The sequence below is a fragment of the Ornithodoros turicata genome, unplaced genomic scaffold (assembly GCF_037126465.1).
Source record: "Ornithodoros turicata isolate Travis unplaced genomic scaffold, ASM3712646v1 ctg00001143.1, whole genome shotgun sequence".
Lineage (NCBI taxonomy): Eukaryota > Metazoa > Arthropoda > Arachnida > Ixodida > Argasidae > Ornithodoros > Ornithodoros turicata.
In genome coordinates, this window is record NW_026999478.1 from 1 (window position 1) to 21,938 (window position 21,938).

General features: G+C 52.3%; 1 protein-coding gene and 2 pseudogenes across 3 annotated transcripts; all 3 read left to right on the plus strand.

Annotated features, from left to right (window-relative positions):
- The first annotated feature begins 6 nt into the window (after positions 1-6).
- LOC135376545 (zinc finger protein 239-like) lies at positions 7-7,746 on the plus strand. Of its 3 annotated transcripts, XM_064609079.1 has the most exons (3): positions 7-205; positions 4,622-4,765; positions 5,288-7,746. In XM_064609079.1, the coding sequence occupies exons 1-3, from the start codon at positions 70-72 to the stop codon at positions 6,271-6,273; spliced, it is 1,266 nt and encodes a 421-aa protein (XP_064465149.1). In that variant the 5' UTR covers positions 7-69; the 3' UTR covers positions 6,274-7,746. The 3 variants fall into 3 exon arrangements, with proteins under 3 accessions (XP_064465149.1, XP_064465151.1, XP_064465150.1); XM_064609081.1 differs by lacking the exon at positions 4,622-4,765 and having other exon boundaries at positions 7-193; positions 5,288-7,745; XM_064609080.1 differs by lacking the exon at positions 4,622-4,765 and having other exon boundaries at positions 5,288-7,744.
- An 18-nt stretch (positions 7,747-7,764) lies between these two features.
- On the plus strand, positions 7,765-9,224 carry LOC135376528 (zinc finger protein 227-like; annotated as a pseudogene).
- Positions 9,225-13,923: 4,699 nt separating this feature from the next.
- LOC135376537 (zinc finger protein 431-like) lies at positions 13,924-21,688 on the plus strand (annotated as a pseudogene).
- The last annotated feature ends 250 nt before the right edge of the window (positions 21,689-21,938 follow it).

Consider the following 21,938-nt stretch of genomic DNA (forward strand, 5'->3'; position numbering starts at 1 on the left):
AGAGGCGAGAGATTCTTGTGACTTCGAGTCATCACGTGCCAGGCCCTTTGGAATCACAACTCCAAGAAAATGCAGTTCTCTCTGGAGACCCGCAATCAGCCCATGAGAGTGAAATCAGAACCACCTGATGTTGCATGCCTGCCACAACAGGGCCAGGTACATCAACAGCACTGCAGCGAACATCCTTCAGGAGGTGATGCTTACGGTAAAATCCTCGTAAACTATGCACTCAAGTGGGGAATGTTTGATAGATAGTGTCTGACCTTTTTCGGGTTAAGTGCCCAAAGCAGATTTGGGTGGGAAAAAAATGTCCATTATCATTGTTCCCACTGGTCCTTGAAACACATGAATACCCTAGAATTTCAAAATGCAATTTTCAACGTTTTGGAAGTCCCTGGGATTTTCCACAGTCCTTGAGAACCCTCCATTTTGCATCTTTTTCTTATTGTCATGGGGCTGGTTGTGCAAATTCCACTTATGCTGAGCTATCCGTGGTTTTGAACTATGCCTGAATTTCACGATTTTTTTTTTCCCACTTGCCCTCTGTGGCTTATCCAGCAGTGCGGCTTATCTGATGACTTTTTTTTTCTGGTACCTGTACCATACGCTGGTTTTAATGAACAACAGTGTCTCTGGAACAGCACTGCCCAGCCGACGCAGGAACAGTGCGTAACACGAACGGGTCCGCATTCGAGTAGGTTTGTCTTCCTGGTGCATTCCCCAAAGCTTCTTTAATGAAAGTGGTCACAGTGATTCACGTCTTCTGGAAGACCACTGACCCATCAATCCATGAAAAATGCCAAAAAATTGCACAATCCGATCTTGGTAGAACTCTAGAGCTGACCTCCTTTGTTGTACACCATGATGACCCCAGAGTATGGACCAAAGGGTTTATGGCCTTCTCTATGGCCTCCTTCGTTGCACAATTCAGTCGTCTCGTAACACCCGTGGCTTATCTGCAGAAAATTTTCGAAAAGTTCCAAGACGCGTCCTGCCGATTATCTGCAGTGCGGCTTATCTGCCAGAAAATTTTCAAAACATTCCTAAAGACGCATCCTGCGGCTTATCTGGGAGTGTGGCTTACCTGCCAGAAAATTTTCAAAACTTTCCAAGACGCGTCCTGCGGCTTATACGCGTGAAATTGCATTAGTTGCAAAACCTTGGGGGTTACCACTGTTTGCAATAGGAATCTAGCCTTACAATTCACCAAATTAATTTGCGCAACGTTACCACTTGGAAGAAAAACACACTGAAGACAGAGCCATCTGGCAACAACGAATGGGATCCCAGAAAGGATGCAAAGGGCGACATCCAATGAGACAGCAGGAGAAGAGCACGCATCCTATCGTGACTGTGCGCGTTTGGAATGGGTCCGATCGTAGTGTTCTGAATGTGCACGGCATGACGCTGCATTTTTCAATAGCGATTCACTCAACTGCAGCCCACTATAGTTCTCATAAATTTTCTACTGACAACAATTATCGTCCTGTCCTTGGGACAAGGACGCCAGGCCACTTCACAACGCGCATTGTTTTTTGCCAATCTCACACGTGATTGGAATTCAGGGCAGGGAGAAATCTGGTTCAACGGGAACCAGCCATAAAGTGATTCTCGCAAGGGGATCATTGGGGCTAATCGGGTCTAACTCGAAAAAGTAAGACCCTGTTTATAGAATGCTCTTGGGGAACATGACACGGTAATATTCTATAGATGTACCGTAATTTCACGCGTATAAGCCACACTTCAGATAAGCCGCAGGGCCTATTTTTAGGAACATTTTGAAAATTTTGCCAGCAGATAAGCCACGGGAAATACGACGCGACTGATTTGTGCAACAAAGGAGACCGTAGGGAAGGCGATAAACCCTGCGGCCCATATTCTGTGCTCGGCATGGTGCTCGGCACAAAGGGGTTCTAGTGTTCATGGAAGATCGGATTGTTCCCTTGTTGCGGGTTCTTCATGGGTCCGCCCTCATCATCGGCCAAGCCCCGTTGTCTAACTCACTGCAGTATACATCATCGAGGAAACTTACATGTCATGGGGTGTAAATTCGAGGCTGTGTACAATATACTACAAATTATTACTACATCATTGTACTTCACGGTTATGAGGTAAATCGTCAGTTAGGAGGGAGACTTAAAGGAGTTGATTGAATCAAATCAATCGAGTTTATTTGAATTTTTCATCCCAATTTTTTTTTTGCAACCCTGTGAGTCCCACGCAGTCATGGTACACTCTAGAATAAAGTTAGAAACCTTGCATCACATTTTCTATTTCCCAAAACATTATTAATTACGAAACAATTGCAGCAGTTTCCAAGGTCTTCAGAAGGCTGCATTTTATCACAAAGCAAAATTGCGCCGTGTATATGAAATACAACGAGCACTTTTAACAACACAGCGGTAGTCTTAGTTGCATAGCAGCTTCGCTAAGGATGTGCACAAAGCACGTAAAATAAAACTCTTCGAGTCTGGGAACAGCTTCACAAAGAGAGCTGCCATCTCGCAAGCCTTGAATACCGACTTGCTGTTTTGTCGAATACACATAAAAAGAGCATTTCTTGAGCCCATGCTCATACGGAGTGTCCTAGAAAACGTGTCCTTGAATCATAATAAAAAAAATTGCGCCACCTAGGATCATGTGGCCAAAGGCATTTGTGCTCGCCAGGTTTTTTGCCACCTCCTGGTGTGGATGTCAAGTAACGTAAGATGTGTTATGTAAATTTTTGGGAACTGAACCTGGACATTTACTAAGTAACGGTAACTTTTTTGATCCCGCCAATGTGAACAGTGTGCCCAATTCCCTCGAATTCACGATAATTGAGAGGGATATCGAGGAGCTATCCCATCGAGAAAAAAAAAGCCGAACATCGTGCTTTTCGGGGTACCAAGAGCATATCGCTCAGCAACTCTTTGATCGCAATTATCGTCAGTCAAACAAAAGGAGATTGCAAACTCAGCCCACAGAGGGATAGTAGAAAGAGACAACACAGATATGGCTCATCTCATCTGGCTTCTGCTGGGATCTGCTGTCTTCCCTCTCCCAATTTGAGGAACTGTTACTCTCTTTACTATCACTCTGTAGGCTGGGCTTGCGACCTCTTTTCATCGCACTGACAACGATCTCGCTCAAAAACTCTTCGAGCATTACGCTCTTGATGCCACGAAAAGTATTATGCTTGGCTATTTTTTCTCCTCAATATAGCGATAGCTCCTCAATATCCCTGTGAATTACCATGAATTTCAGTAAATTGGGCACGCTGTTTGCATTGAAGGGCTAAAAAAGTGACCTTTACTTGGCAAATTTCCGAATTCGGTTCGCGAAAAAATACGTAATAAAACTTACGTTACACGAGATTCGCATCAGGAGGTGGCATAAATCTAGTAAGGACAAATGCCATTGAACGCATTGTGAAGTTTTAGACTTGCATTTTTGCCTGGTCGAAAGCGATATAAGGAATATATAATGTCCTTCTATTGCGCTTCACTATGTCAATTTTTGCAAGTGAGCACGGACCCGCCATCTGTACATGTAGACATCATACGTCATTGTCTTTCACCATCAGGCATGCAAAACAGCCATGACTGGTGCACTAATACTACACACGTACCGTATCTCTGCACTCTACTGTCATAGTCGTTCTCAAAGTGGATGATGGCACACTCCTTCACGTACAGCCCATAGCTTACCGTAGTTTCACGAGTATACGCTGCACTGCAGAGAAGCTGCAGGACACGTTTTTAGGAACGTTTTGAAAATTTTCTGGCAGATAAGCCACGGGCAATACGAGGCAACTGATTTGTGCGACAAAGGAGACCATAGAGAAGGTCATAAACCCTGTGGTCCATACTCCAGGGTCAGCTCCAGAGTTCTACCAAGATCATTTTTTGTTCTTGGTGGGCGCTTTCTCATGGATTGATGGGTCAGTGGTCTTCCAGAAAACGTGAATCACTGTCACCACTTTCGTTAGAGCTGCTTGGGGGAATGCACCAGGAAGACCAATCTATTCGAATGTGGACCCATCCCTGTTACGCACTGTTCGTGCATCGGCAGGGCAGTGCTGTTCCAGAGACACTGCCCTTTCGTTAGAAATGGCATATGGAAGAAATAGTCATCAAATAAGCCACACCGATGGATAAGCTGTGGAGCGCCCCTGAGAAAAAGAATTGTGCATAAGTCGTGGCTAATACGCGTGAAATTACTGTACTGCTTTACGGTGCTTTCGTGTTCCAAATATTGAGGTGCTTACGGTAGATGTGATGCAGCAGGCCGCATACAGGCAACACCGCAGAGTGTGCTACGAGCCCCGGGAAAAGTGCCTGCTCCTCCCACTAGGGGATTCGCTTGTGGCGCCCCCTATAGGTGCTGTATAGGGCGTACGCCCCTTCACCCTTCCGAAACCAAAATCCTTTCCCCCAACAACCCTTTCCCACGCTTCCATTCGTGCACCATTGGCTGTGGTGTAGCCCCGACTGTTCGTTACTGGCGACAGTGCACACCTCTAGGTGCAATATATAGTTAAAGTAGGTCCAGAAAAAGTACAGAGGTGGTCGTCGTGTGACCCGAAGCCTTACAATGTGCCTTACTTCTTTCCTTTTTTGTTTTACTTCATGAGTAACAGCTGGGACATGTGACGTTAAAGATGAAACTCGAGAGGAATCTTCAAAGGAACATCCAATCGTAGAAGTGAAAACAGAGCCTTACAATATTGAAATCTTGACTGGGCAGGACCAAATGAGACACAACTGTGACTTAACATCAGAAGGTAAATACAAAATGGTCAGGGACATTTAGTCAACACCAAACTCAATAGCATGATATGGACAAAAAGTGACATGCAATGGATACGCTTTTCAGTTTTCTGTTCGTTACATGTCAGCTTTCCAGCTTGTATGGAAGCAGGGGCGGATCCAGGGGGGGGGGGGGCCGCCCCCCCCCTCGAGACATACCTCTACCCCCATTCCGGAAGATTATCCTGCCGCACGGCGAATTTTCATGCTACATAGCGACCCCCCCGTCTTCTCTCTTTTTTTCAGTGGGCGCCCCCCCCCCCCCCCGCCCCAGGATCTTCCCTGGATCCGCCTCTGTATGGAAGATAATCAAACTAGGCAAAACAGACCTCTGGAGATCCTTTATGCAATTCCACATTACTGCAACTATTGCAGACTTTGGCTGCATAAACAACTGCACATAACAATGTTTATATATGAGAGAATGATTATGAGTGGTCAAGGTCTGTTTATTTCGTTTGTGCTTCTACCATACAAGTGGGATATCTCTCCTGCAGAGTTCTTCCAGAGCACGGACCTGCAGCATCACAAGCGGGCCCGCACAAGCCAGAAGCTACACAAGTGTGATGTCTGCCCTGCAGAGTTCTGCCGGGTCTCCGATCTACGGGTTCACAAGCGGAGGCACACGGGCGAGAAGCCACACAAGTGTGATGTCTGCCCTGCAGAGTTCTGCCGGATCTCGGATCTACGGGTTCACAAGCGGAGGCACACTGGCGAGAAGCCACACAAGTGTGATGTCTGTCCTGCAGAGTTCTGCCGGGCCTCGGATCTACGGGATCACAAGTGGAGGCACACGGGCGAGAAGCCACACAAGTGTGATGTCTGTCCTGCAGAGTTCTGCCGGATCTCGGATCTACGGGATCACCAGCGGAGGCACACGGGCGAGAAGCTACACAAGTGTGATGCCTGCAGTGCAGAGTTCTGCCGGATCTCGAGTCTGCGGGACCACATGCGGAGGCACACGGGTGAGAAGCCACACAAGTGTGATGTCTGCCCTGTAGAGTTCTGCCGAATCTCGGATCTACGAGCTCACAAGCGGGGAGACACTGGCGAGAAGCCACACAAGTGTGATGTCTGTCCTGCAGAGTTCTGCCAGGTCTCGAGTCTGCGGGATCACAAGCGGAGGCACGCGGGCGAGAAGCCACACAAGTGTGATGTCTGCCCTGCAGAGTTCTACCGGCTCTGGGATCTACGGGAACACAAGCGGACGCACACAGGTGAGAGGCCATACAAGTGCGATGTCTGCCCTGCGGAGTTCAGACAGAAGGGGAACCTACAGCACCACAAGCGGACGCACACAGGTGAGAAGCCATACAAGTGCGACATCTGCCCTGCGGAGTTCAGCCAGAAGGGGAACCTACAGCAGCACAAGCAGACACACACGGGTGAGAAGCTGTACAAGTGCGATGTCTGCCCTACAGAGTTCAGCCAGACCAGGTACCTTAAGCATCACAAGCGGACACACATGGGTGAGCAGCCATAGAAGCACGACCTCATCCTGCAAAAATCAGCCACAGCGTCGAGTGACAAGCCATACAGGAGCATTCTATGTTCCGCAAACTCAGGCAAATCACAAATCTGCCCCTTTGTGTGGGGGCCTTTATGGGCGTGAAGCCATACAATTGCAACCTCTGTCCTGCAGAGTTCAGCCACTGTACACACACACACACACAAGCCACAGAACAAGCTGCTAACAGAGCAGGAGCTACTTTAGCCAGTGCATAACTCCGTAGTTTCACAAGTAGCCACGAGGTGCCTGGGATAGCAACAGTACAAGTGTGGAGACTATGTACACAAGAAAGAGGCAATCCAAGCATCAATTCTGTTGTCCTGAACGTGGAGGCCTGAAGAAGCATGTGGTCATACGCATAGGGGGAAGGCTGTACAGACGCAGTTTGTATCCTACATCATTTTATTTCTGTCCGATGATGTGAAACTCACTCACATGAACAGACTGAGGTTGAGAAAGAGTTGGATTGGGTGGTGATGCATGTGAAATATCAGGAAACCCAGTGTCAGGTGTCTATAGAACAATCACAGTGAGACAATTCTGTGTGCCAATAGAAATTAAAACCAGTTGTGGTGTTTGGTGTGTCGGGTAGCATTAGTGTTATAGAGAATGTGCGACAAACTTGTGGTGCTGTGATGTGACCTCTGGAGAAAGTAGCTTGCGTGATAGCTGATGTGTCTCTTGCTTTGGTTGCATGTGAAGTGCATCTCTTCCTTGCCACACTGGAACTGTTGCGTCGCTAAGTCTGCAAGCACCTAAAAGAACTCTTATGTTTTGTTTCTCGTGATTTGTACACTTCCAATCAGGGCTCGGAACCGTTATTTTAGGGGGTTCGGTTCAAGTTCCGGTTGATGGTTATTGGTTCGGCTTGGGTTCAGTGCAACCAAAATAATGGTTTGAACCGACATTAATTGGTTTGAACCAGTTTACATGTGCTGTTCTAAACAGTGTAATTATTCCTGATTGGCACCGCTGTCAGAGACACTATTCTGATTGGCTGACTCTTAGTAGTCAAATATGCAGGCTTCCTGTGTGTAGGTTGTGTTGGCCACATAGATTTTTTGCGTACCACAAAGCATCCTAAAAACAGGTCCCAGCTTACATCTGTACCTTGAATGCAAGTTTTGAACATATGACCTCTGTTTTTGAAACAACCTGAGCATGGGCCCGCATAAACAACTGCACATAATGATGTTTGTGAGTGAGAAGATAGGGAACAGCATATGCAACCAGAGGAATCAAGTGCAAAATAATCCATGCTGCACAGTATGTCTCCCTTCATGTGCTCCCACAATATTTAGCCCTAACAAACACGCTACACATCTTCTGGTGCTACTGTATTGAAAAGTACAGTGCTAGACAAACTTTACTAAACATGCTTCGGTGCATTCATTCTCCAGACTGATTCCCTAGTAGCGAATAAGACCATGGAGACTTGCAACTAGCCTAGGTGACTGGGTTACCCAGGCACATGGCTGCAACTCTCTATAGTCCCATTGGCTACTGGCATGTCACTCTGAGGGAGGATTGCACGAGGGCATGTTTCTTAAACTTTCGTCCAGAACCGTATGAACAGCTGATTATGCATGATCAAGGTCTGTTTACTGAAAGAAATATAAGCTTTCATAAAATTCTCACTTTGTGTTCCGTTTCTGTTTCTACGATACAAGTATGGGCCAAATTATACAAGTGGGATATCTGTCCCGCAGAGTTTTTCCACAGCACGGACCTGGATCGTCACAAGAGGACTCACACAGATCAGAAGCCATACAAGTGCGATGTCTGCCCTGCGGAGTTCAGCCAGAAACCTACAGCACCACAAGCGGACGCACACAGGCGAGAAGCCATACAAGTGCGACGTCTGCCCTGCGGAGTTCAGCCAGAAGGGGAACCTACAGCACCACAAGCGGACGCACACAGGCGAGAAGCCATACAAGTGCGACGTCTGCCCTGCGGAGTTCAGCCAGAAGGGGAACCTACAGCACCAAAAGCGGACGCACACAGGTGAGAAGCCATACAAGTGCGACGTCTGCCCTGCGGAGTTCAGCCAGAAGGGGAACCTACAGCACCACAAGCGGACGCACACAGGTGAGAAGCCATACAAGTGCGACGTCTGCCCTGCGGAGTTCAGCCAGAAGGGGAACCTACAGCGCCACAAGTTGACGCACACAGGTGAGAAGCCATACAAGTGCGACGTCTGCCCTGCGGAGTTCAGCCAGAAGGGGAACCTACAGCACCAAAAGCGGACGCACACAGGTGAGAAGCCATACAAGTGCGACGTCTGCCCTGCGGATTTCAGCCAGAAGGGGAACCTACAGCACCACAAGCGGACGCACACAGGTGAGAAGCCATACAAGTGCGACGTCTGCCCTGCGGAGTTCAGCCAGAAGGGGAACCTACAGCACCACAAGCGGACGCACACAGGTGAGAAGCCATACAAGTGCGACGTCTGCCCTGCGGAGTTCAGCCACAAGGGGAACCTACAGCACCAAAAGCAGACGCACACAGGTGAGAAGCCATACAAGTGCGACATCTGCCCTGAGGATTTCAGCCAGAAGGGGAACCTACAGCACCACAAGCGGACGCACACAGGTGAGAGGCCATACAAGTGCGATGTCTGCCCTGCGGAGTTCAGCCAGAAACATACAGCACCACAAGCGGACGCACACAGGCGAGAAGCCATACAAGTGCGACGTCTGCCCTGCGGAGTTCAGCCGAAGGGGAACCTACAGCACCACAAGCGGACGCACACAGGTGAGAAGCCATACAAGTGCGATGTCTGCCCTGAGGAGTTCAGCCGAAGGGGAACCTACAGCACCACAAGCGGATGCACACAGGTGAGAAGCCATACAAGTGCGATGTCTGCCCTGAGGAGTTCAGCCGAAGGGGAACCTACAGCACCACAAGTGGACGCACACAGGTGAGAAGCCATACAAGTGCGATGTCTGCCCTGAGGAGTTCAGCCGAAGGGGAACCTACAGCACCACAAGTGGACGCACACAGGTGAGAAGCCATACAAGTGCGATGTCTGCCCTGAGGAGTTCAGCCGAAGGGGAACCTACAGCACCACAAGTGGACGCACACAGGTGAGAAGCCATACAAGTGCGATGTCTGCCCTGCGGAGTTCAGCCGAAGGGGAACCTACAGCACCACAAGTGGACGCACACAGGTGAGAAGCCATACAAGTGCGATGTCTGCCCTGCGGAGTTCAGCCGAAGGGGAACCTACAGCACCACAAGTGGACGCACACAGGTGAGAAGCCATACAAGTGCGATGTCTGCCCTGAGGAGTTCAGCCGAAGGGGAACCTACAGCACCACAAGCGGATGCACACAGGTGAGAAGCCATACAAGTGCGATGTCTGCCCTGCGGAGTTCAGCCGAAGGGGAACCTACAGCACCACAAGCGGACGCACACAGGTGAGAAGCCATACAAGTGCGATGTTTGCCCTGAGGAGTTCAGCCAGAAGGGGAACCTACAGCACCACAAGCGGACGCACACAGGTGAGAAGCCATACAAGTGCGACGTCTGCCCTGCGGAGTTCAGCCGAAGGGGAACCTACAGCACCACAAGCGGACGCACAAAGGTGAGAAGCCATACAAGTGCGATGTCTGCCCTGAGGAGTTCAGCCAGAAGGGGAACCTACAGCACCACAAGCGGACGCACACAGGTGAGAAGCCATACGAGTGCGACGTCTGCCCTGCGGAGTTCAGCCAGAAGGGGAACCTACAGCACCACAAGCGGACGCACACAGGTGAGAAGCCATACAAGTGCGACGTCTGCCCTGCGGAGTTCAGCCACAAGGGGAACCTACAGCACCAAAAGCAGACGCACACAGGTGAGAAGCCATACAAGTGCGACATCTGCCCTGAAGATTTCAGCCAGAAGGGGAACCTACAGCACCACAAGCGGACGCACACAGGCGAGAGGCCATACAAGTGCGACGTCTGCCCTGCGTAGTTCAGCCAGAAGGGGAACCTACAGCACCACAAGCGGACGCACACAGGTGATAAGCCATACAAGTGCGACATCTGCCCTGCGGAGTTCAGCCAGAAGGGGAACCTACAGCAGCACAAGCAGACACACACAGGGTGAGAAGCTGTACAAGTGCGATGTCTACCCTACAGAGTTCAGCCAGACCAGGTACCTTAAGCATCACAAGCGGACACACATGGGTGAGCAGCCATAGAAGCACGACCTCATCCTGCAAAAATCAGCCACAGCGTCGAGTGACAAGCCATACAGGAGCATTCTATGTTCCGCAAACTCAGGCAAATCACAAATCTGCCCCTTTGTGTGGGGGCCTTTATGGGCGTGAAGCCATACAATTGCAACCTCTGTCCTGCAGAGTTCAGCCACTGTACACACACACACACACAAGCCACAGAACAAGCTGCTAACAGAGCAGGAGCTACTTTAGCCAGTGCATAACTCCGTAGTTTCACAAGTAGCCACGAGGTGCCTGGGATAGCAACAGTACAAGTGTGGAGACTATGTACACAAGAAAGAGGCAATCCAAGCATCAATTCTGTTGTCCTGAACGTGGAGGCCTGAAGAAGCATGTGGTCATACGCATAGGGGGAAGGCTGTACAGACGCAGTTTGTATCCTACATCATTTTATTTCTGTCCGATGATGTGAAACTCACTCACATGAACAGACTGAGGTTGAGAAAGAGTTGGATTGGGTGGTGATGCATGTGAAATATCAGGAAACCCAGTGTCAGGTGTCTATAGAACAATCACAGTGAGACAATTCTGTGTGCCAATAGAAATTAAAACCAGTTGTGGTGTTTGGTGTGTCGGGTAGCATTAGTGTTATAGAGAATGTGCGACAAACTTGTGGTGCTGTGATGTGACCTCTGGAGAAAGTAGCTTGCGTGATAGCTGATGTGTCTCTTGCTTTGGTTGCATGTGAAGTGCATCTCTTCCTTGCCACACTGGAACTGTTGCGTCGCTAAGTCTGCAAGCACCTAAAAGAACTCTTATGTTTTGTTTCTCGTGATTTGTACACTTCCAATCAGGGCTCGGAACCGTTATTTTAGGGGGTTCGGTTCAAGTTCCGGTTGATGGTTATTGGTTCGGCTTGGGTTCAGTGCAACCAAAATAATGGTTTGAACCGACATTAATTGGTTTGAACCAGTTTACATGTGCTGTTCTAAACAGTGTAATTATTCCTGATTGGCACCGCTGTCAGAGACACTATTCTGATTGGCTGACTCTTAGTAGTCAAATATGCAGGCTTCCTGTGTGTAGGTTGTGTTGGCCACATAGATTTTTTGCGTACCACAAAGCATCCTAAAAACAGGTCCCAGCTTACATCTGTACCTTGAATGCAAGTTTTGAACATATGACCTCTGTTTTTGAAACAACCTGAGCATGGGCCCGCATAAACAACTGCACATAATGATGTTTGTGAGTGAGAAGATAGGGAACAGCATATGCAACCAGAGGAATCAAGTGCAAAATAATCCATGCTGCACAGTATGTCTCCCTTCATGTGCTCCCACAATATTTAGCCCTAACAAACACGCTACACATCTTCTGGTGCTACTGTATTGAAAAGTACAGTGCTAGACAAACTTTACTAAACATGCTTCGGTGCATTCATTCTCCAGACTGATTCCCTAGTAGCGAATAAGACCATGGAGACTTGCAACTAGCCTAGGTGACTGGGTTACCCAGGCACATGGCTGCAACTCTCTATAGTCCCATTGGCTACTGGCATGTCACTCTGAGGGAGGATTGCACGAGGGCATGTTTCTTAAACTTTCGTCCAGAACCGTATGAACAGCTGATTATGCATGATCAAGGTCTGTTTACTGAAAGAAATATAAGCTTTCATAAAATTCTCACTTTGTGTTCCGTTTCTGTTTCTACGATACAAGTATGGGCCAAATTATACAAGTGGGATATCTGTCCCGCAGAGTTTTTCCACAGCACGGACCTGGATCGTCACAAGAGGACTCACACAGATCAGAAGCCATACAAGTGCGATGTCTGCCCTGCGGAGTTCAGCCAGAAACCTACAGCACCACAAGCGGACGCACACAGGCGAGAAGCCATACAAGTGCGACGTCTGCCCTGCGGAGTTCAGCCAGAAGGGGAACCTACAGCACCACAAGCGGACGCACACAGGCGAGAAGCCATACAAGTGCGACGTCTGCCCTGCGGAGTTCAGCCAGAAGGGGAACCTACAGCACCAAAAGCGGACGCACACAGGTGAGAAGCCATACAAGTACGACGTCTGCCCTGCGGAGTTCAGCCAGAAGGGGAACCTACAGCACCACAAGCGGACGCACACAGGTGAGAAGCCATACAAGTGCGACGTCTGCCCTGCGGAGTTCAGCCAGAAGGGGAACCTACAGCGCCACAAGTTGACGCACACAGGTGAGAAGCCATACAAGTGCGACGTCTGCCCTGCGGAGTTCAGCCAGAAGGGGAACCTACAGCACCAAAAGCGGACGCACACAGGTGAGAAGCCATACAAGTGCGACGTCTGCCCTGCGGAGTTCAGCCAGAAGGGGAACCTACAGCACCACAAGCGGACGCACACAGGTGAGAAGCCATACAAGTGCGACGTCTGCCCTGCGGAGTTCAGCCAGAAGGGGAACCTACAGCACCACAAGCGGACGCACACAGGTGAGAAGCCATACAAGTGCGACGTCTGCCCTGCGGAGTTCAGCCACAAGGGGAACCTACAGCACCAAAAGCAGACGCACACAGGTGAGAAGCCATACAAGTGCGACATCTGCCCTGAGGATTTCAGCCAGAAGGGGAACCTACAGCACCACAAGCGGACGCACACAGGTGAGAGGCCATACAAGTGCGATGTCTGCCCTGCGGAGTTCAGCCAGAAACATACAGCACCACAAGCGGACGCACACAGGCGAGAAGCCATACAAGTGCGACGTCTGCCCTGCGGAGTTCAGCCGAAGGGGAACCTACAGCACCACAAGCGGACGCACACAGGTGAGAAGCCATACAAGTGCGATGTCTGCCCTGAGGAGTTCAGCCGAAGGGGAACCTACAGCACCACAAGCGGATGCACACAGGTGAGAAGCCATACAAGTGCGATGTCTGGCCTGAGGAGTTCAGCCGAAGGGGAACCTACAGCACCACAAGTGGACGCACACAGGTGAGAAGCCATACAAGTGCGATGTCTGCCCTGAGGAGTTCAGCCGAAGGGGAACCTACAGCACCACAAGTGGACGCACACAGGTGAGAAGCCATACAAGTGCGATGTCTGCCCTGAGGAGTTCAGCCGAAGGGGAACCTACAGCACCACAAGTGGACGCACACAGGTGAGAAGCCATACAAGTGCGATGTCTGCCCTGAGGAGTTCAGCCGAAGGGGAACCTACAGCACCACAAGTGGACGCACACAGGTGAGAAGCCATACAAGTGCGATGTCTGCCCTGCGGAGTTCAGCCGAAGGGGAACCTACAGCACCACAAGTGGACGCACACAGGTGAGAAGCCATACAAGTGCGATGTCTGCCCTGAGGAGTTCAGCCGAAGGGGAACCTACAGCACCACAAGCGGACGCACACAGGTGAGAAGCCATACAAGTGCGATGTCTGCCCTGAGGAGTTCAGCCGAAGGGGAACCTACAGCACCACAAGCGGATGCACACAGGTGAGAAGCCATACAAGTGCGATGTCTGCCCTGAGGAGTTCAGCCGAAGGGGAACCTACAGCACCACAAGCGGACGCACACAGGTGAGAAGCCATACAAGTGCGATGTCTGCCCTGAGGAGTTCAGCCAAAGGGGAACCTACAGCACCACAAGTGGACGCACACAGGTGAGAAGCCATACAAGTGCGATGTCTGCCCTGAGGAGTTCAGCCGAAGGGGAACCTACAGCACCACAAGTGGACGCACACAGGTGAGAAGCCATACAAGTGCGATGTCTGCCCTGCGGAGTTCAGCCGAAGGGGAACCTACAGCACCACAAGTGGACGCACACAGGTGAGAAGCCATACAAGTGCGATGTCTGCCCTGAGGAGTTCAGCCGAAGGGGAACCTACAGCACCACAAGCGGATGCACACAGGTGAGAAGCCATACAAGTGCGATGTCTGCCCTGCGGAGTTCAGCCGAAGGGGAACCTACAGCACCACAAGCGGACGCACACAGGTGAGAAGCCATACAAGTGCGATGTTTGCCCTGAGGAGTTCAGCCAGAAGGGGAACCTACAGCACCACAAGCGGACGCACACAGGTGAGAAGCCATACAAGTGCGACGTCTGCCCTGCGGAGTTCAGCCGAAGGGGAACCTACAGCACCACAAGCGGACGCACAAAGGTGAGAAGCCATACAAGTGCGATGTCTGCCCTGAGGAGTTCAGCCAGAAGGGGAACCTACAGCACCACAAGCGGACGCACACAGGTGAGAAGCCATACGAGTGCGACGTCTGCCCTGCGGAGTTCAGCCAGAAGGGGAACCTACAGCACCACAAGCGGACGCACACAGGTGAGAAGCCATACAAGTGCGACGTCTGCCCTGCGGAGTTCAGCCACAAGGGGAACCTACAGCACCAAAAGCAGACGCACACAGGTGAGAAGCCATACAAGTGCGACATCTGCCCTGAAGATTTCAGCCAGAAGGGGAACCTACAGCACCACAAGCGGACGCACACAGGTGAGAGGCCATACAAGTGCGATGTCTGCCCTGCGGAGTTCAGCCAGAAACATACAGCACCACAAGCGGACGCACACAGGCGAGAAGCCATACAAGTGCGACGTCTGCCCTGCGTAGTTCAGCCAGAAGGGGAACCTACAGCACCACAAGCGGACGCACACAGGTGATAAGCCATACAAGTGCGCCGTCTGCCCTGCGGAGTTCAACCAGAAGGGGAACCTACAGCACCACAAGCGGACGCACACAGGTGAGAAGCCATACAAGTGCGTCGTCTGCCCTGCGGAGTTCAGCCAGAAAGGGAACCTACAGCGCCACAAGTGGACGCACACAGATGAGAAGCCATACAAGTGCGACGTCTGCCCTGCGGAGTTCAGGCAGAAGGGGAACCTACAGCACCAAAAGCAGACGCACACAGGTGAGAAGCCATACAAGTGCGACGTCTGCCCTGCGGAGTTCAGCCAGAAGGGGAACCTACAGCACCACAAGCGGACGCACACAGGAAGCTACAGCACCAAAAGCAGACGCACACAGGTGAGAAGCCATACAAGTGCGACGTCTGCCCTGCGGAGTTCAGCCAGAAGGGGAACCTACAGCACCACAAGCGGACGCACACAGGTGAGAAGCCATACAAGTGCGACGTCTGCCCTGCGGAGTTCAGCCACAAGGGGAACCTACAGCACCAAAAGCAGACGCACACAGGTGAGAAGCCATACAAGTGCGACATCTGCCCTGAGGATTTCAGCCAGAAGGGGAACCTACAGCACCACAAGCGGACGCACACAGGTGAGAGGCCATACAAGTGCGATGTCTGCCCTGCGGAGTTCAGCCAGAAACATACAGCACCACAAGCAGACGCACACAGGCGAGAAGCCATACAAGTGCGACGTCTGCCCTGCGGAGTTCAGCCAGAAGGGGAACCTACAGCGCCACAAGTGGACGCACACAGGTGAGAAGCCATACAAGTACGACGTCTGCCCTGCGGAGTTCAGCCGAAGGGGAACCTACAGCACCACAAGCGGACGCACACAGGTGAGAAGCCATACAAGTGCGATGTCTGCCCTGAGGAGTTCAGCCGAAGGGGAACCTATAGCACCACAAGCGGATGCACACAGGTGAGAAGCCATACAAGTGCGATGTCTGCCCTGAGGAGTTCAGCCGAAGGGGAACCTACAGCACCACAAGTGGACGCACACAGGTGAGAAGCCATACAAGTGCGATGTCTGCCCTGAGGAGTTCAGCCGAAGGGGAACCTACAGCACCACAAGTGGACGCACACAGGTGAGAAGCCATACAAGTGCGATGTCTGCCCTGAGGAGTTCAGCCGAAGGGGAACCTACAGCACCACAAGTGGACGCACACAGGTGAGAAGCCATACAAGTGCGATGTCTGCCCTGCGGAGTTCAGCCGAAGGGGAACCTACAGCACCACAAGTGGACGCACACAGGTGAAAAGCCATACAAGTGCGATGTCTGCCCTGAGGAGTTCAGCCGAAGGGGAACCTACAGCACCACAAGTGGACGCACACAGGTGAGAAGCCATACAAGTGCGATGTCTGCCCTGCGGAGTTCAGCCGAAGGGGAACCTACAGCACCACAAGTGGACGCACACAGGTGAGAAGCCATACAAGTGCGATGTCTGCCCTGAGGAGTTCAGCCGAAGGGGAACCTACAGCACCACAAGCGGATGCACACAGGTGAGAAGCCATACAAGTGCGATGTCTGCCCTGCGGAGTTCAGCCGAAGGGGAACCTACAGCACCACAAGCGGACGCACACAGGTGAGAAGCCATACAAGTGCGACGTCTGCCCTGCGGAGTTCAGCCACAAGGGGAACCTACAGCACCAAAAGCAGACGCACACAGGTGAGAAGCCATACAAGTGCGACATCTGCCCTGAGGATTTCAGCCAGAAGGGGAACCTACAGCACCACAAGCGGACGCACACAGGTGAGAGGCCATACAAGTGCGATGTCTGCCCTGCGGAGTTCAGCCAGAAACATACAGCACCACAAGCAGACGCACACAGGCGAGAAGCCATACAAGTGCGACGTCTGCCCTGCGGAGTTCAGCCAGAAGGGGAACCTACAGCGCCACAAGTGGACGCACACAGGTGAGAAGCCATACAAGTGCGACGTCTGCCCTGCGGAGTTCAGCCGAAGGGGAACCTACAGCACCACAAGCGGACGCACACAGGTGAGAAGCCATACAAGTGCGATGTCTGCCCTGAGGAGTTCAGCCGAAGGGGAACCTATAGCACCACAAGCGGATGCACACAGGTGAGAAGCCATACAAGTGCGATGTCTGCCCTGAGGAGTTCAGCCGAAGGGGAACCTACAGCACCACAAGTGGACGCACACAGGTGAGAAGCCATACAAGTGCGATGTCTGCCCTGAGGAGTTCAGCCGAAGGGGAACCTACAGCACCACAAGTGGACGCACACAGGTGAGAAGCCATACAAGTGCGATGTCTGCCCTGAGGAGTTCAGCCGAAGGGGAACCTACAGCACCACAAGTGGACGCACACAGGTGAGAAGCCATACAAGTGCGATGTCTGCCCTGCGGAGTTCAGCCGAAGGGGAACCTACAGCACCACAAGTGGACGCACACAGGTGAAAAGCCATACAAGTGCGATGTCTGCCCTGAGGAGTTCAGCCGAAGGGGAACCTACAGCACCACAAGTGGACGCACACAGGTGAGAAGCCATACAAGTGCGATGTCTGCCCTGCGGAGTTCAGCCGAAGGGGAACCTACAGCACCACAAGTGGACGCACACAGGTGAGAAGCCATACAAGTGCGATGTCTGCCCTGAGGAGTTCAGCCGAAGGGGAACCTACAGCACCACAAGCGGATGCACACAGGTGAGAAGCCATACAAGTGCGATGTCTGCCCTGCGGAGTTCAGCCGAAGGGGAACCTACAGCACCACAAGCGGACGCACACAGGTGAGAAGCCATACAAGTGCGATGTCTGCCCTGAGGGGTTCAGCCAGAAGGGGAACCTACAGCACCACAAGCGGACGCACACATGTGAGAAGCCATACAAGTGCGACGTCTGCCCTGCGGAGTTCAGCCGAAGGGGAACCTACAGCACCACAAGCGGACGCACAAAGGTGAGAAGCCATACAAGTGCGATGTCTGCCCTGAGGAGTTCAGCCAGAAGGGGAACCTACAGCACCACAAGCGGACGCACACAGGTGAGAAGCCATACGAGTGCGACGTCTGCCCTGCGGAGTTCAGCCAGAAGGGGAACCTACAGCACCACAAGCGGATGCACACTGGTGAGAAGCCATACAAGTGCGACGTCTGCCCTGCGGAGTTCAGCCACAAGGGGAACCTACAGCACCAAAAGCAGACGCACACAGGTGAGAAGCCATACAAGTGCGACATCTGCCCTGAAGATTTCAGCCAGAAGGGGAACCTACAGCACCACAAGCGGACGCACACAGGTGAGAAGCCATACAAGTGCGACGTCTGCCCTGCGGAGTTCAGCCGAAGGGGAACCTACAGCACCACAAGCGGACGCACACAGGTGAGAAGCCATACAAGTGTGACGTCTGCCCTGCGGAGTTCAGCCAGAAGGGAACCTACAGCACCACAAGCGGACGCACACAGGAAGCTACAGCACCAAAAGCAGACGCACACAGGTGAGAAGCCATACAAGTGCGACGTCTGCCCTGCGGAGTTCAGCCAGAAGGGGAACCTACAGCACCACAAGCGGACGCACACAGGTGAGAAGCCATACAAGTGCGATGTCTGCCCTGCGGAGTTCAGCCGAACGGGAACCTACAGCACCACAAGCGGACGCACACAGGTGAGAAGCCATACAAGTGCGATGTCTGCCCTGAGGAGTTCAGCCAGAAGGGGAACCTACAGCACCACAAGCGGACGCACACAGGTGAGAGGCCATACAAGTGCGATGTCTGCCCAGCGGAGTTCAGCCAGAAACCTACAGCACCACAAGCGGACGCACACAGGCGAGAAGCCATACAAGTGCGACGTCTGCCCTGCGGAGTTCAGCCAGAAAGGGAACCTACAGCACCACAAGCGGACGCACACAGGTGAGAAGCCATACAAGTGCGACGTCTGCCCTGCGGAGTTCAGCCAGAAGGGGAACCTACAGCACCACAAGCGGACGCACACAGGTGAGAAGCCATACAAGTGCGACGTCTGCCCTGCGGAGTTCAGCCGAAGGGGAACCTACAGCACCACAAGCGGACGCACACAGGTGAGAAGCCATACAAGTGCGACGTCTGCCCTGCGGAGTTCAGCCAGAAGGGGAATCTACAGCACCACAAGCGGACGCACACAGGAAGCTACAGCACCAAAAGCAGACGCACACAGGTGAGAAGCCATACAAGTGCGACGTCTGCCCTGCGGAGTTCAGCCAGAAGGGGAACCTACAGCACCACAAGCGGACGCACACAGGTGAGAAGCCATACAAGTGCGATGTCTGCCCTGCGGAGTTCAGCCGAACAGGAACCTACAGCACCACAAGCGGACGCACACAGGTGAGAAGCCATACAAGTGCGATGTCTGCCCTGAGGAGTTCAGCCAGAAGGGGAACCTACAGCACCACAAGCGGACGCACACAGGTGAGAGGCCATACAAGTGCGATGTCTGCCCAGCGGAGTTCAGCCAGAAACCTACAGCACCACAAGCGGACGCACACAGGCGAGAAGCCATACAAGTGCGACGTCTGCCCTGCGGAGTTCAGCCAGAAAGGGAACCTACAGCACCACAAGCGGACGCACACAGGCGAGAAGCCATACAAGTGCGACGTCTGCCCTGCGGAGTTCAGCCAGAAAGGGAACCTACAGCACCACAAGCGGACGCACACAGGCGAGAAGCCATACAAGTGCGACGTCTGCCCTGCGGAGTTCAGCCAGAAGGGGAACCTACAGCACCACAAGCGGACGCACACAGGTGAGAAGCCATACAAGTGCGATGTCTGCCCTGCGGAGTTCAGCCGAACGGGAACCTACAGCACCACAAGCGGACGCACACAGGTGAGAAGCCATACAAGTGCGATGTCTGCCCTGAGGAGTTCAGCCAGAAGGGGAACCTACAGCACCACAAGCGGACGCACACAGGTGAGAGGCCATACAAGTGCGATGTCTGCCCAGCGGAGTTCAGCCAGAAACCTACAGCACCACAAGCGGACGCACACAGGCGAGAAGCCATACAAGTGCGACGTCTGCCCTGCGGAGTTCAGCCAGAAAGGGAACCTACAGCACCACAAGCGGACGCACACAGGTGAGAAGCCATACAAGTGTGACGTCTGCCCTGCGGTGTTCAGCCAGAAGGGGAACCTACAGCACCACAAGCGGACGCACACAGGTGAGAAGCCATACAAGTGCGATGTCTGCCCTGCGGAGTTCAGACGGAGCCAGAGCCTACTGCATCACAAGCGGACACACCCGGGTGAGAAGCCGTACAAGTGCAAGGTATGTGCTGCAGCATTCAACCTGAATGACTGCCTACAGCATCACAAGTGGACACACACACTGTTACGGTTCGAAGAACGAGCCTTTATTATGATGAGGATGGGAACGATGGGTCTGAAATCCTTCTCACAACTGCCCCCCCCCCCTCTGGATGATCTTGTGGTGGGCGAGAAGTGTCGAGAGGTCGTGCGATGTATGGTTTGAGGCGTGAGACGTGCGCAGACTCAGTGGACCGACGGCGCCGGTCAACGGGATTGTCCAGTGGGTCGCATGAGGTACGCTACATCATTGAGCGCTCGGAGTACCTTGTAGGGGCCAACGTAGTAGTAGAGGAATTTTGACAAAAGGCCAGGCTTCCGCAGAGGAACCCAAAGCCAAACGAGGTCCGCAGGACGATAAACAACGTTAGCGTGGGACGCGTCGTAACGCTGTTTGGCTGACGCTTGCGTGTCGAATGTTCGGCAGCGGGCAATCTGTCGGCATTCTTCTGCACGGTCCTTCTATGTTGTTCCAGACTCAGAACATCAGTTCTCTCATGTTCAACAGCTGCCGCCTGCGTCGATCCCGTCGTATGAATGTGTGTATGAGTGAGCAAAAATGTAAGAGTGAAAGGAGGATGAGTGAGAGAGTGTGGCTGGTTTGTCCCCTTCAGGTGACGCACCCTGGAAGTCGCTGAGAAGGCGTGTTAGCTTAGCTCAATTGTTAGAGCTCTGGACCGGCAATACAGAAGATGTGGTCCTGCTGCTGGCTAACCTTTTCAGTGACTTTCGTCTTCCAGCGCTTGCAAGTACAGGGTTGGAGATATCATGCACGTAGGGGAACAAGGTATCAATACGTAGTATGGACTGGATCACGGCCGTAAAGTAGGAAGAAGGGGCTGAAGCGAGTTGTCGATTGTGTGGCAGTGCTGTACGCGTAAATGAGGTATGGAAGGAGGTCATCCCAGTTGTATTGTTGGCAAAGGTGTGGTTGAAACGTTCCACGAGTCCGTTTGTTTGTGGATGGTAAGGAGACGTAAAGTGGTGGGTGACACAGCAGCTGGAGAGGACCTCCTTGACAATCTCAGCCACAAACTGCCAGCCTCTGTCCCTCAACAGGACTCTGGGAGCGCCGTGCTGGAGAAGGATACATTGAATAAAAAACTTGGCAATATCAGCAGCTGTTGCGGAAGGCAGGGCGGAAGCAACGACGTATCTGGTGGAATGGTGAATTGCCGTTACAAGCCAGTGGTTTCCAGAAGTGGACAGGGGGAGGGGGCCGAAGAGGTCAACTCCGACTCGTTCAAAAGGATGGAGTGGGGGTGGCAGAGGATGTAGGCGACCAAAGGATGTGGTGGTAGACTTGTGTTGTTGGCACAGTTGGCATGACAACACATAGCGATGGATGTTCCTGTACATGCCCAGCCAAAAAAAACTTGCGACGGATCCTCTCGTAGGTCTTGAAAAAGCCGAGATGTCCCGCTGTAGGGTCGTCGTGAGAATGGAGCAAGATCGCGTTGCGCAACTGAGACGGAACGACCAAGAGAAGTCGAGAGCAGTCTGGGCTGTAATTGCATTTTTACGGCGT

Excerpts from the sequence above, each read along its gene's own strand:
- LOC135376545 (XM_064609079.1), top strand. The coding sequence starts at position 70 with ATGCAGTTCTCTCTGGAGACCCGCAATCAGCCCATGAGAGTGAAATCA. Across the intron at positions 206-4,621 it reads TTCAGGAGGTGATGCTTACG|CTGGGACATGTGACGTTAAA; the intron begins GTAAAATCCTCG and ends CATGAGTAACAG. Across the intron at positions 4,766-5,287 it reads CTGTGACTTAACATCAGAAG|AGTTCTTCCAGAGCACGGAC; the intron begins GTAAATACAAAA and ends TCTCTCCTGCAG.